Source organism: Martes martes, assembly GCF_963455335.1.
Source record: "Martes martes genome assembly, chromosome: 17".
Classification (NCBI taxonomy): Eukaryota; Metazoa; Chordata; class Mammalia; order Carnivora; family Mustelidae; genus Martes; species Martes martes.
Genome location: NC_137905.1, coordinates 49,037,267 through 49,052,933, shown reverse-complemented (window position 1 = coordinate 49,052,933; position 15,667 = coordinate 49,037,267). Strand labels below are relative to the sequence as shown.

The window sequence follows — 15,667 nt, the reverse complement described above, 5'->3', positions numbered from 1 at the left end:
GGAAGGTTGTTTTTATGGAGTCTTGGTATTTTAAGGAATTTAGAATATCTGGGTTCATGCATGTCAGTGTTATTATTACTGATGGAGAAACGGAGGTCTATTTGTGTCAGGGATTTGACAAACGGACACAAAGGAGCTGGAGTGGATGCTGAGGAAAGCCCTGCAGGCGGAGGGGCCCCGATGGGGTTTCTGCCTACACACCGCTCCTCTGCTCCTCTCTCTTCCCCTTTCCCTCTCTTAGACGTTCTCAATTACCCATCAAGACTTGCCATCCAGAAATTTCTCTCAACCCTTTCCTGACCTTGTTTATATGATCTTGCTCCCTGCTGGCTAAAGGACGACAGTCTGAGACATGTCCTTAAACTCCTTCTTGAGCCAGCTCCCTGGGGACCCTCGCCCACCAGTGGAGGAAGTGGGGCTGCTTGAGAATGGGTGTGGTTTTAGCAGCCAAGACACGGGGCCATCACCTTCTGGGGGCTGAGAGACCTTCTCCCGCGGCCCCCTCTCTGGGCCTCCGCTGGTCAGTTCCTCAAGAAAGGGCTGGATTTGCTATTTCTGGGATGAAATGCACCCTCAGGACAGTGTTCAGACCTGCAGAGCAATAAGGGCTGCTTCTCGAGGGCTTACTGTGGCTGGCACTAGTCTAAGCACCTACCACGGTTCCCTCACTGTTTTTACATTCAAGATTTGCATGCAAGCCTTACAACTACCCAACAAGGTGTTCTTATAGTTCCCATTTTGTAGATGGGAATACTGATGCCCAGAAAGGTTACGTCACTCGCCTAACATCACAAGCAAGTAAATGGGATCCCAGCCCAGGTCTGTTTCACTACAGGGTCGGTTTCTTCTTATTCCCAGGGAGAGCTCTAACCTGAGAGGAAAGCGTATCTGGGACTCATTATCCCTAATTAGGGCTAATTAAGAGCCTCTTTTAAGCGGGGAAACCACCTAAGTACAAGACGTCACGAAGGAACACGGTGACAGCAGCCAAGGCGGGCGTGGGAATCCAACCACGCTCCCGCGAACAGCCGTTTAACGGCACCGCCCCCTGACCCGCCTCACTTCCGTCTTTTATTTGCATATTCAGCGATCGGACGTCAGACGTCAGCGTCGACGCGGTGACATCAGGGAGCGCCCCTGCAGTGCTCCACCCCCGAGCGTACGCACGTACGCACGCACAGAGACGAGCGGGCGGGGGAGGAGGGAGAGATCTGAGGCGCCCCGCCCAGTCAGCAAGGTTGCGCGTGCCCCGTGCGACCGCCAAGATGGTGGTGGGCGCGTTCCCTATGGCGAAGCTGCTATACCTGGGCATCCGGCAGGTCAGCAAGCCGCTTGCCAACCGCATTAAGGAGGCCGCCCGCCGAAGCGAGTTCTTCAAGACCTATATCTGCCTCCCGCCGGCTCAGCGTGAGTTTGACCCCACGTCCCTCCAACCTTTTCATTCTCCAACCCCTCTCTGGTGGTTGTTCAGGGGACGGACTTCTGTTTACAACCAATCACAGCCCGAACCGGCAAAGTCCTGTAGCCAATAGGGAGGGATCCTGGAAGAAGGGCATGCAGTTTGCCCAATAGTCCACTCAGGCGTGGGGCGGGGAGCGGGACGGGACACTGGCGCCGGGTTTGGGAATACAAACCAATAGAGGAAGAGAGCGCGTGGAGACTGACGTCCAGACGAACCAATAGTAGGGGAGAAGGGAGTAATATGGGTGGGACATCCCAGGACTAGAGGAGTTGGGGCGGGACTGAGGAGAGACTTGACTGGGTGGTTTGCCCGGCCACCCTTAGATAGTTTGAGTTCCAAAACCCCACCCCGTGCTTCAGTTGCCCTCTTGTCCTGGGCGGTGAGGTGCCTGACCTGGCATGGCGTTCAGGGAGGGCTTTCTGGCAGAGGAGACCTCTGGGCGGGGACCTGAAGGGTGAGGAAAACCTCACCACACCGCAGGGATGATGTCGAGGGGGAGCGGGGAGCACCAAGGCCAGATGGTTAAGGGGAGCGTACCTTTATTCCTTGTGAGTGCGGGTGCTCACAGTTTGCAGAATTTTTGGTCCTTTGGTGTTTTGTGGGGCCTCTGCCAGAGTTGCGGATCTGAGAATGGAGAAAGTTACCAGACTGCTCTCCTATCAGCTCTCTCCTTTGACCCCCACTTGTTTTTGTCCCCACGTCAGGGAGGGGAAATGACTTCCCCAGTTTATAGCAAACAGGCTTCGAGACCAGAAGTGAATTGCTCAGGTCACGCGTGGCGTCTATGCCAGGGTCAGGACTTGAATCCCAGAGCGAGTTTCTGTTTCCTGCCACTGACTTTCCCATGAACCGTGTGGTGTGTCTTAGTGCCCTGGTGTAGAAAGTGGCTTCTTGGGTCAGACTGACATGGGTTCTCATCTGCCTCCCCGCCACCTCCCCCCCTCCCCCGGCCGATTCACTTACCCCTTCGGAGCTCCGGTTTTCTCTCCTGCACAATGGGAATTATATAATAGCAACATTTAATGGGCACTCGGCTTTGTGCCAGACCCTACGCTAAGCACTTCACAGGCCTTCCATCCTTAAATCCTCACAAATTACGAGGTAGGCGCTGTTATTTTGTGTATAGGCTCTGTGCATTTATGCTGTAAATAATACTTATGTTGTTATGAGGAGTGAATGGATTTCAAATGTTAAGTCAGTGGGTGGCACCAAGATATGGCTGTTGTGTAGATGGTGTGGTTACAGAAAAGAAGCAAAGGCAAAAAAATCTTGTCCTTGGGAATTTTACATTCTTGGGGTGGGGATGGGGTGAGGGAGTAGCCAACCAGTAAACAAAATAAATAGTTAAAATATGAATTATATTAGCTAGCAGTACTTGCTCTGGAGAAAACATGAGGGAGGCAAAAAGAGGACTGTCTGGGGGAAGGTTGGAAGTTTCCATGGGGTGTCAGGGAGACCTCAGTGAGAATAGGAGGAGAGGAAGGAACAAGCAGTGCAGGTACCTGAGAAAAAGCATTCTCTCACATGCAAAGGCCCTGAGGTGAGTTTGCCTGGTAGGTTTGATGAATGGCTACGTGGACATTGCTCCTGAGTGGATGGGTCTCACTGGAAGGTATCAATCAGCCGAGGAGGGACAGGGTCTGAGGCATATGTTAATAGGATCCCTTTGGCAATCATAGGGAGAGGTTGGATGCAGGGAGGAGGTGAGCCCACTACTCAAGGTGGGAGGTGAGTGGGGAGGAGGGGTCAGTTTCTGGAGACTTTTCATCCCCATTCTTTTTAAAATGTCAGACCCTCAGAACAGTTGAAAGAAAAAATGGTATAGGGGCACCTGGCTGGCTCAGTCAGAAGGGCATGCGACGCTTGATCTTGGGATCATGAGTTCGAGCCCCACGTTGGGAGTAGAGATTACTAAAAAATAAATAAATAAATAATTATTAAAAATGAAAGGAAGAATGGGATAGTTATCAGTTATATACCCTTCACCGCCTAGTTCACTAGTTGTTAGCTTCCAGCAGATTTGCTTTGTCTTCATTCTTGTATATGGATGTATTTGTATATGTATACACTTTTTTTTTTTGTGAACAATTGGAAAATAAGTTGTGGATGTAACACTTTACTCCTAAATGTTTTCGCGGTGTTTCCTGAGAGCGAAGACATTTTCATATATTACACAACACCGGTATCACACCTGAACAGTTTAACATTGATAATAATGATATTGATACCAATATTATTTAATATATAACTAATATTTAATATATAGCTCATAATCTGATTTCTCCAGTTATTCCCAAAATGTCCTTTTTAGCTATTTATTATTATTGTTATCATTTTTTAAAAAGATTTTTATTTATTTGACAGAGAGAGAGATCACAAGTAGGCAGAGAGGCAGGCAAAGAGAGAGGGGGGAAGCCGCGATGCTGGGCTCAATCCCAGGACCTTGGGATCATGACCTGAGCCGAAGGCAGAGGCTTAACTGACTGAGCCACCCAGGCACCCCTATTTATTATTCTTTTTAATCTAAGATCTGCTCAGGGATCATGTACTGCCTTTGATTAGTGTGCCTGTTTTTAGTATATGTGCTGCCAAAGCGAGCACAGCCTGCTTTGTTAATATCCTTTAATCTACAGAGCCCAGCAATCCCGCCCACTGCCTGTCTTTGTAAATAAAGTTTTATTGGCACACAGCCACACCCATTGCTTTGCATATTGTCAGTGGCTTCAGAGATGGGTTTTGTGGCCCACAAGTCTAGAATATTGACTCTGTGGCCTTTTACAGAAGTTTACTGATCCTCCTCTCTACTGGTGTTCTTGTTTTTTTCTTGTTTTTTGTTTTTTTGGTTTTTTTTTTAAGGGCGTTGACAGTTGGAAGAACCCAAGCCAGTTGTCCCATAATATCTCACAACCTGGAGTTTTCTGACTGCTTCCTCTGATTTGATTCACACTGAGCATCTTTGGCAAGAACCCCACACACATGACGGTGTGTCCTGAGGACATCACCTCAGGGGGCTCCTAATGTCTGTTTGTTCCGTCATTTGTGATGGTGACTTGGATCCCTCGGTTAAGGTGGTGACCACTGAAAGAACCTTTCCTTTTCCCCTTGGTAATGAATACCCAGTACATTTGTTTAGAAGACCATGCTGGCAGGATTTCCCCTGGAGTGGGCGTGACCTGGTTGGACAGAAAGGACCAGGAGCTCCGTTTGGGGTAGGTCTAGTGGGCCATGCTGTTATTACATATTGGACTGTGCTGATATTGATACTTTAAAAAATCACGTTGTTACCATCTTCATGCTGCTGTTTGCCCTTTGCTGTGGCCCCCCTGCCTGTGTGATTGGAATTTTCCAGAGCCCATAGCAGCTGTGTGCTCTGGGTCAGACCTCCAGTGCTGACCAGCACATCTAGCATCTGTGCCTCTGGCTGAGGTTCTTTTGACTCAGCAGGGTGGGCTGGCTCTCTTCCCCCAGCAGAGGCTGGAGTGGTGGGTGTGAACGGTAAATGCGGGAGCATAGATCATCCGTGATGCACTGTGGTGGGGAGGCAGGGATCCTTCTTTCTTTCTTTCTCTCGATAGAAATTTACTGGATACACAGCAAGGGAGCAGTGGGCAGGACAGCAAAGGAGAGACTGTCTGTCTGCCAGCAGACAGTGGTGGGGCTACAGTTAAGAGGGGGAGTGGGGAGGTAGGGGAACACATGGAATTTTCCTTTTTTGGTACCTGTGCCTGGTTATAAGTAACCTGTTGGGCAGCTGGGGCTTATGGATATTTCCAGGTGGGCTGTCTAATGGGGCCTCTGCATTCAGCCAGAGGGTCACCATGGGCCCTTTGAGCTTTCTCAGGTTTCCACTGCTCAAGCCTGTTGCTTAAAAGTGGCCTCTAAACTGCGCCCCTCCCCCCCCCCCATGGACAATGACAGATCTCTGGCACTGGGGCAGAGGTCTCATCTTCAGTAGCTGCTTCATGGTTGTGTGGGGGGCTCTGTCCCTTCCTGGACATGGCGGTCTAGCAGGGGTTCTGTGCAGTGACAGACCAGAGCATGGTGTTAGTTTAACATGCTGATAGGTGATTTCAGGGAACTTCCTCGGTGGCCAGAGCCAGGGGATTTAGGGAAGGGGACCCTGGGATGGTACGGGCTGGAATTCTTGTTGGACCACGACTCGTATATGGAATTGGTGGATTCACTCAGACGCTTAGGGATGTGTCTGTGGATCAAGATGGTGGCTGGACCCATGGGAACGAAGGGAAAAGGTGGAGAGGAGGAGGAGGAAGGTGGCTGAGAGCCGGCGTCAGGGGAGGGTCCCTTCGGAGTCTGTAATGTGTTGTCTGAGGGGTATGAGGGTTAGGCTGTCAAAGGGCCAAAAAGAGAAAGGAGAGGGAGGGAAGGATCCCTCCAAAGGGTGAGAGGGGAAATCCTGCACCCTTTGGGGCAAGGGCAGGCGGGCTGGATCCCCCTGGGGCTTCGGATCCTCACCGAGAGGAAGTGCCAGGAAATTCCCAGAGAATCAGGGGAGAGTCTTGGGCTGCAGAGGGCCACCAAAGTGGGGCAACCCCATCGGGTGGGGGACTGTGGTATGGGCTGGGCAGTGAAAGAATTCACCCGAGGCCCAAAAAAGGAGATACAAGTATATTGAATCTACTGCAAGGAAGCAGTGGGAGAGCAAAGGAGAGCCTGTGTGCCGGCAAGGATCTTTTTAAACACGGATTTCTGGGGGAGAAAAAAATAAAAGGTTAGTGACGCTGGGCGGGCGGGTCGGGACCGCTCTTGCTGAGGGCATCGCTGACGCTTTATAGAGGGGCCATGGGATGTGTCTGGGCAGTGGGAAAATTCCAGTTTGTCTCTGCGTATTCCTTTAGAGTATGCTGGTCCTTTTTCCAGTGTACTACTCATGGTAGGCAGCAAATTGCCCCCCAGAGATGTCCCCATCTTAATCCCAGGAACCTGCTGAATGTGTCGCTTCCACGACAGAGGGGACTTTACCGATGTGATTAAATCAAGGATTTGGGCCTAAGGAGAGTGTCTTGGCTTATCCAGGCGGGCCAGTGTAGTCAGAAGGGTCCTTGTAAGTGAAAGAGGGAGGCGGAAAAGGGACCGATTTGAACATGCCGCCGGGCTGGTCTGCGAGGAGGAGGAGGGGCGGTGGGCCAGGTGTGCAGGCAGCCTCGAAGCCGAAACAGCTGAGGAAAGAATTCTCCCCTGCTCACGCCTGGAGTTCAGCCTCCTGAGCTCTGTTCTGAGCCACCAAGCACCCCTCCTCTGGAGCTGGGCCGCCTGTGTCTGGATCCCAGTCCCGCCACGTTCCTTGTCACCCTGGCCAGGCCACTGAGCTTCTTTGGGCCTCAGTTTCGCTGTCTGTACCTGTATTGTTAGGCTGATTCCATGGGTTCCTACCTGTGGAGCGTTCAACAGTGCCCCGGCCCTGAGTGCTGCATGAACGTTTGTTGAGTGGCTAGAAATGCCAGGCATCGTGGTCATTGCTTCTGTCTTCATCCTCATCGTCCTCTTAATGCAAAACCTTCCACTGAGATCCTTCTCGTGCATTCCTGGCCTGCAGTCAGTAATTCCCGCCTGCCCGTGGTATGGGTCCCTCTTCCCTCAGTCAGCGCTCGCAGGCTGACCACAGGCGGAAGGCTCTGGGCTTCTCAGTAGCAGGGGACAGTGACCCTGTGTGTCTGATTAGGAGCTGGGGTTGGGGTTCTATCTCTTGAGTCAAGCAGAGAGAGGGCGGTATGGTGGAGTAGAGGGCCTCCCACTACCTTATGCTTCACAGAATACTTAAAGCATCCTTTGAAAGGAATGGTGTACCTGCGGGGAAGGAAACTGACTCCTCCTAGAGCAAGGAGAAAGCAGGAGCAGGGAGCCAAGGAGGGGAGTTAAGTACTGAAGGCGCCTTATATACTCCTGGGGATATGGGCAGATGCACATGGTCTTGGGGACAGGGGCTATCCTGTGGGAACACTGGGCAAGGGACCATCTTGTGTAAAACCAGATCCCAGGAAAAGTACTCCTCAGGGCCAGGGTGAACTAGGAAAAAACCCACCCTGCAAAGGCACAGCCTTAGGGGTGGATGGAGATGGAAAACTTCTCCTCTGAGAACACTGCCTGTCCCTCCTGTGGGCCTGGGGAACTGAATTATACTCTCGGAAAGGCCGGAAGCAGCAAGCTGAGAGTGAACCCAGGTCTGTGGGCACTTGACAAGGACAAGCCCTCTCTGGAGGAGTGCTCCCTCTGACTGAACCTTGGAGAATTCCTTCAGGTGGAGTTGTGGCCCATCTAGTGATACAGAATTAAATACTGTACAGAAAAAGAGGCACCATGAGTGAGAGTCAGCAGACACAAAACGTGGGAGGTCAAGACCTCCACTGTGGCTATCAGAATCAACAGATGTGGCTATAAAATACGTTTATATGGGAAAAGGATGAAATAGGAGGGCTATGGAAACATGAGTGCAATCAGAAATTACCAGGAAGTTGGAACAAGAACCAACTAGAACTTTGAGAAATGACACAGTTGACGTTCAGAGCTCAGTACAAGGACTAAATAAATACCAGATGAAACATAGCTGCCGAGAGGATTGGTGTGCTGACAGACATCTGAAGAGGGGAAGAAAAGTTTTGTGGGGTGCTCCCCCTAGCTACCCAGGAGGGCCGGCCACCTGTGGGTCCTGATTGGGTCCATCTGGAGAAGGAAGGGCTGGACGTTTTTATTTTTAACATTGTCTGGAGGATCGCATGAACGTTTGAAAAATCACTTCCCTGGAGTCTATTTATAATCTCGAGAGCACCACGGGAGTTCTGTTGCCTGACAGCCAGGCTGCTGCTGGTGACCTCCAAACACTGCTTTTATTATGGTCTCCTGGTAAGGAAACATGTTGCGCATTCTCCGTGTGTTTCTGTGTGTGTGTGTGTGTGTGGTCAGCACTATAATACACGAGTATCATATTATATATATATGTGTGTGTGTGTGTGTATATATATATATATAAAATATATTAAATGCATATGTTGTATGCATTTTAAAATGTTAAAAAATTAGAAAGTGTGGCAGATGCCTGGGTGGCTCCGCCTGTTAAGCATCTGCCTTCAGCTCAGGTCATGATCCCAGGATCAAGTCCAGCATCAGGCTCCTTGCTCAGCCTGATTTATTTATTTATTTTTTTTAAAGATTTTTTTAAAATTTATTTGACAGAGAGAGATCACAAGTAGGCAGAGAGGCAGGCAGAGAGAGAGAGGAGGAAGCAGGCTCCCCACTGAGTAGAGAGCCCGATGCGGGGCTTGATCCTAGGACCCTGGGATCATGTCCTGAGCCGAAGGCAGAGGCTTAACCCACTGAGCCACCCAGGCGCCCCTCAGCCTGATTTATTTATAAATAAATAAAATCTTTTTTAAAAATTGGAAGGTGTGGAATTAATATACATATTTTAAAGATTTTATTTATTTGTCGGAGAGGGAGAGAGGCACAAGCAGGGGGAGCAGCAGGCAGAGGGAGAATCAGGCTCCCCGCTGAGCAAGGAGCCTGAGGCTGGACTTGATCCAGGACCCTGGGATCATGACCCGAGCCCAAGGCAGACGCTTAACCCACTGAGCCACCCAGGCATCCCTGGAACTAATATTTTAAAAATATTTTAGTTCATGTATTCATGGCTGCCCAAATATTTTTGCTCTCGTTAAAAATATTTTCTTACGCAGACATTGTTAAATACATTTGGAAGCTCTTGGTGTAGCCCTTCGTAAGAGTCTAGTTTTGACATTCTTTGTGTTCAGCTGTCAGAGCTGGCAAAGACCTAAGGGAGGCACAGAGAGCCAAATGAGAGAAGCTTGCTGTCGGCTCCATTTAATCCCGCTGCTCATTTTTCAGGCCCATCCTTCATATGCAGAGGCACTTGTTGGATTTGCCTGAGTTTACATTGTTAAATCTTCAGTCCGTGGTTTCTGAGCAGGAGTCTTTTTTAGGAAGGCCTTTTGTGCGGGCTGGTTTGAATCACAATCTGGGAATGTCCCCAGGAGTCCGTCCGCCTGGGCTGCATTACGCGGAGTGGCCAGGAGAGGGCGCCTGTGCCGCCCTTTCAGCATCTGGGGTTTGCTGATGACACCGGTCTGCTGAGAGGCGCTGGAAAAGCTCGATTTCTTCTCTTCCTCCCCCCATTCCCTTATCTTGTTACTCTTCCCTTTTCCTTCTTCTCCCTTCCCTCTTCCTCCTTCAAGACATAAGCATAACCAGAAGTTCTGACATTTTCTTCCTGTGCCCCAGAGAGACACTTTGTCTACTCCTCTGTGCTCACCCCTCTTTGAGACTCTAGTCATTTCCTGAGAGACCTTCCCTGAAGGCTCAGCCTCCCAGGATGTGCCTGTGTCCCTCCCTGGAGTCCTACCCCACTTTCAGCTTCTTGGCTCCTCTTTTCCTGCTCTCCAGCTCCAGTCAGCCCCAGCTCACACCCCTGAGCCCCCACATAGCTGGTGATGGCCTCAGGAGCTCCCTCAGTCCCCCTGTGTACTAAGCTGTCCCTTCGCTGTCAAACCCACCCAGTTCCTGCCTTTGATGAGCATAAGGCCACAGCAGCTACCCTCTGTTGAGGGCCTAGTGTGTAGCCATTATTATCTCTCTTTTTAAATTGGATCAAAGTTTATGTTATTTCGGGGTTTTAGGTTTTTCTTCTCCGTTGAGGTTTTCTTTTTTTAAAAGATTTTATTTATTTATATATTTATTTATTTATTTGTCAGAGAGAGAGAGAGAGAGAGCGAGCACGAACGCACGCAGGGGGAGAAGCAGGCTCCTTGCTGAGCAGGGAGCCCAATGCAGGGCTGGATCCCAGGACCCTGAGATCATGACCTGAGCTGGAGGCAGACGCTTAACCGACTGAGCCACCCAGGTGCCCCTCCTTTGAAGTTTTCTGAAGCACCTTACTAAATTTACAAAAGTCATATATCCTTATTGTGAAAGAAAGAGCAAGATATGAATCGGTTTGTGCTCATCTGTGTGCTTAATCGAAAAGCCAGCCGATAAATCTTAATTAAGCCTAAATCAAAAGGATGTTTATTGTTAGTGGAGGAAGGTGGCTCTGTGGTTGGTTTGGTGGCTTGGTGGTGTCATTAGGGACCCGAGACTCTTTCTGTCTCTACCATCTTCGTGTTCAGGCAGTAACTGTCCTCAGGAGAGGGCTGCTGGAGATCCAGACATCATGCCTTTATACAGCAGTGTCCAAGGGAAGGAGTGTATGTGGTGTGAGTGTGTGTGTGCGTGTATGTATGTGTTGAGGGATGGGGTGGGCTGGGAAATGCGAGTGTGCTCTTCAGATAGAAGAGTCTTTTCCCGGAAGCCCCCAAGAGACTTCCTTCACTGTTTATTGGCCAGAATTGAGTCTCATACCACCGCTTGCTATCTGGGAGGTCAGGGGGCTGAATGGTGCTTCTAGACTCTAACGACAGGGAAGGATATTATTAATAAGACAGCAGAGAATTGTATTGCAGGGGCACCTGGCTGGCTCAGTCAGTAGAGCACACAACTCTTGATCTCAGGGCTATAAGTTCAAGCCCCACATGCGGTGTAGAGATTACTTAAAAACAAAAAAGAAATCTTGAAAAAAAAAAAGAATAATATAAAGTCGCCTTACTGGTCATGAGCACCAAGGCGTAAGCATGAACACTACCTTAATGGCTGAAGAAACTGAGCAGAGCTGTTCAGTGACCTGATGTCAGTTCTCACAAAGCCCTGAATGTGCCAGCTTCCCCACAAGCCAGGAAGAATGATCTCCGCTTTGAAAAAGAGGAACTGGAGATGCCAAGAGGTGGAGAAATTCGCCCAAGGTCACGGCAAGTAAGTGGCAGAGGCAGGACTTGAATCCAGGACCACCCGGCTCTGAGCACCCTTAGCCTTGAGCTGCCTCCCTTGTGCCTCCAAAACTCCCCGATGCCGCCTGTACTGAGTCGAGATGGTCTCCCCGGGTATCGGTGGGGGCCAGTGGTGGGGTTATTCTCTGGGACAGGGACGTGCTTATATAATCCACTTACTCCACGGAGCCTGGCTTAGTGGCCTCTGGATGCCAGGAACTATTCTAGGAGGTTTGACTAACTCAGCAGTCACCAAAACAGACAAAAATCCTCTGCTCTCGCGGAGCTCACATTTGAGGATATTAATTACTCGCCTGGTGACTCTGGGGCCCAGAGAGGTCCTTCTTCCCAGCAGTCCCACCCAAATTCCCAGGCTGAATCTCGGTGGTCCAGATGGCTCGTGCCTATCTGGAGCCAGTCGTCATAGCCTGAGGAAGGCAGTCTGATGGGCTTGTCTGAAGGGCAGGGTTCGTCCCTGCCGAATCCTTTCGACCCAGTGTGGGGGACATGGGATTCCCCTAGATGTTGGGTAGACAGAGCCAGTTGTGTCCCCTCTGCTGCCTGGTGGCAGCGTGTGTCCCTGCTGTCTCCAGAGGTAGTGATGGAGGAGGGGACCACGTCCCTCCGTTCCGGGGGTGGAAGCTCCTGCCTGCTTGAGTTTCGAAATGCCGGGGGCAGTGTTGGAGTGGGTGTACGACGGGCTGGAACGCAGCCAGGAAGGGCCTTCCTGGACAGGGACTGGCTCAAAGCTATTTACTCTTGATCATAATTTCTTAACCGATGATAACAGTTTTCATTCATTATGATTCCTATGATCTCAGCAAATAATCACTTTATTAGGGAATTTATGTGATTGTCCTGGTTTTTATGAGTGGGGACATGTCTCAGAGCGAGGAGCAAGTTCCCTGAGGAACACAGAATAAGAAATCAACCCCTTGGCTCCCACATTTCTCTTGCGTTTAATTATTATTTTATTTTTTGCATGTCATTTATTGTGTAATAGCTATACAACACAATGTACAGATCTAAAAGGTGTAGTTTAGGGGTGCCTGGGTAGCTCAGTGGGTTAAAGCCTTTGCCTACGGCTCAGGTCATGATCTCAGGGTCCTGGGATTGAGCCCCATGTGGGGCTCCGTGCCCGGTGTGGCGTCTGCCTAGGGTTTTTCCCTCTCCCCCAACCCCTCCCCGCCACTCGTGCACGTATTCTCTTTCCCTCTCTCTAAGAAAAATAAAATAAAATGTCTCGTTCAGTGAGTACTGATATATGCATATGCCCACATAACCAACTTCCAAGTTTTTTTTTTTTTTTTAAGATTTTTATTTGTTTATTTGACAGGCAGAGATTACAAGTAGGCAGAGAGGCAGGCAGAGAGAGAGCAGGCTCCCTGCTGAGCAGAGAGCCTGATGTGGGGCTCAATCCCAGGACCCTGGGATCATGACCCGAGCCGAAGGCAGAGGCTTTAACCCACTGAGCCACCCAGGCGCCCCCAACTTCCAATTTCTAAAACATCTCCATCACCCCTGAGGGTTCCTCCCTTTCCTGTTCTGTCACCTGTGGGACCGCCCTTACTATACATGAGTTTTACCTGTCGTTAAACTTCGCCTTTGTTCACAGGCTGCTTTAGAGCTTTTTCTGCTGCAGGTATCAATAGTTTGTTTCTTTTTGCTGCTCTTCGTATGTATCTTTTATTCCAACATGTGAGCCTGCTTTACTTGGTTTATCTAGTCTCTTAAGGATGGACCCTTGGGTGTCTTTTTGTTTTTGTTTTTGTTATTACCAGTAAGGCTACCGTGAGCATTCTTTTTTTTTTTTTTTAAAGGTTTTATTTGTTTATTTGACAGACAGAGATCACAATTAGTCAGAGAGGCAGGCAGAGAGAGAGGAAGGGAAGCAGGCTCCCTGCTGAGCAGAGAGCCTGATGTGGGACTCGATCCCAGGACTCTGGGATCATGATCTGAGCCGAAGGCAGAGGCTTTAACCCACTGAGCCACCCAGGTGCCCCAACCGTGAGCATTCTTGTACAGGTCTGTTTTCATTTATTTTGGGTGAATACCTAGGAGTGAGATGTCTGAGTTATATGACAAAGATAAAGTTAATTCTTTTTTTTTTTAATTTAAAGATTTTTATTTATTTATTTGAGAGAGAGAGGGAGAGAGCAAGGGGAGGAGGAGAGAGAGAGGGACAAACAGACTCAATGCCGAGCGCCGAGCCAGACACGGGGCTCGATCCCATGACTCACATCATGATGGGACCCAAGAATCAGACGCTCAGCTGAGCCCCACAAGCGCCCCCAAAGATAAAGGCGGTCTTCATTTTATAAGAAACCCCCAAAGAGTTTTCCCATGGGTCTAGGTGCTCCGTGTCCTTGCCAATAATCCTTGTTTTCACAGGTTAATTTTAGCCATTCCGGTTGGTGTAAAATGGCAACTCACTTGCTTTTCTCTGTTGAATTGTGATGTTGAGTACTTTTTCGTAGGATAATAAACATTTATTATCTCACACAGTTCCTGAGAATTCAGGAGTGGCCTTGCTGAGTGGTTCTGGCGCAGTATCTCAAACAGAAAGCTCGCCAGGCGCTGAGAGGTCTGCTTCCTGGCTGACTCATTGGCCTGGTCGGTGGCGGGGCCCAGTTTTTCACTGGCGCTCGGGCCAAGGGCTCAGTTGCTCTGCCCATGGACCTCTCCTTAGGGCTACTCATGGCGTGGCCACTGGCTTCCCCCAAAGAGAACGATCCAAGACTGAGAATGACTAAGACTGAAGAGTCAGCGTCTTTATAACGTAACCGTGGATGTGACATACACCACTGGGCCATATGCTGTTGGTCACCTGGACCAACTCTAGCAAAATGTGGGAAAGGACTATAAGGCTGTAAATGCCAGGAGATGGGGATTTTCGGGGGCTCTCTTGGAGCCCGGCAACCACGGTTCTGTTGCTACCATGAATGCAAGTTATCTATTTTTTTTTAAAGAATATTAAATCAGTCTTGTATTCCTGGATAAATGCTGCTTGGTCATGGTATGTGATCCTTCTTATATATTGGTGGCTTTGATTTGCCAATATTTTCCTAAAGATTTTTTTTTAAATTTTATTTATTTATTTGACAGATAGAGATCACAAGTAGGCAGAGAGGCAGGCAGAGAGAGAGAGGGAAGCAGGCTCCCTGCCAAGCAGAGAGCCCGATGTAGGGCTCAATCCCAGGACCCTGGGATCACGACCTGAGCCGAAGGCAGAGGCTTTAACCCACTGAGCTGCTTAGGCGCCCCTAAAGACTTTTTTTTAATACCTGTGATCATGAGTGATATATTACAGAATTTTATTTTCTTGTAATGTCTTTGACAGGTTTTAATATCATGGTTTTGCTGACCCTGTTAAACAATTGGGAAAATGTTCCCTCATTCTCTATTCTCTGCAAGATTTTGTATAAAATTGGAATGATTTCCTCCCTAAATATTTGATATAAGTGTCCATCTGGGCTTTCATTTTTCTTTAAGGGAAGGTTTTTATTTTTTATTTATTTTTTTAAGAAGATTTTATTTATTTATTTGACAGGCAGAGATCACAAGTAGGCAGAGAGGCAGGCAGAGAGAGGGGGAAGCAGGCTCCCCGCTGAGCAGAGAGCCTGATGTGGGGCTCGATCCCAGGATCCCGGGATCATGACCTGAGCCGAAGGCAGAGGCCCTAACCCACTGAGCCACCCAGGCGCCCCAAGGGAAGGTTTTTAATAACATTCAATTTCCTATCTTTGGTAAGGAATTTTATATGTGGTCAGGATGGACTAAGATCGAAATAAATGGATTTTTAAGATTACTGGTATAGGATTGAAATTCTGCTTTTCTCTCTTAAAAAAAAAAAGGACAAAGTTTTCTCGGATAAGAAAATGTAAATGGGGCTCTGGGTGGCTCAGTGGGTTCAGCCTCTGCCTTTGGCTCAGGTCATGATCTCAGGGTCCTGGGATCGAGCCCCGCATCGGGCTCTCTGCTCAGCAGGGAGCCGGCTTCCCTCTCTCTGCCTGCCTCTCTGCCTACTTGTGATCTCGATCTCTCTCTGTCAAATAAATAAATAAAATCTTAAAAAAAAAAAAAAAGAAAGAAATTGTAAACAAAGTTTTTTTTTTCCTCTTGGCTGCCCAGAAAACTGAAACTTATATTTTGTCTTTGTCAGGTCTTTGACTACTTAAAGTTAAAACTTCTCAATATTATAAGTTTTGCTAACAACTATATAACCCTACATATTTGCCTTTAGAATCTCTTATTGTCACCTTGATTAAATAAATAATTTTTAAGTTTCATCATGATCTATAATGTTATTTAAGCATGTGCTTTATGACTTTAGGAGGCTTTTTAACAAACTGCCCCAAGATTTAAATTGTAAATGAAG

At 48.7% G+C, this 15,667-nt stretch overlaps 1 protein-coding gene across 2 annotated transcripts in view; it reads left to right on the top strand.

Moving 5' to 3' along the window:
- Positions 1–1,199: 1,199 nt before the first annotated feature.
- The window catches only part of OPA3 (outer mitochondrial membrane lipid metabolism regulator OPA3), a 69,845-nt gene continuing 55,377 nt past the window's right edge, over positions 1,200–15,667 (top strand). The window contains exon 1 of one of the 2 annotated variants that reach the window (XM_080829475.1): positions 1,200–1,407. In XM_080829475.1, coding sequence (XP_080685601.1) covers positions 1,266–1,407 — 142 coding nt within the window. In that variant the 5' untranslated portion in view covers positions 1,200–1,265. The remainder of the gene's footprint in view (positions 1,408–15,667) is intronic. The other variant, XM_080829476.1, reaches the window with a different exon arrangement.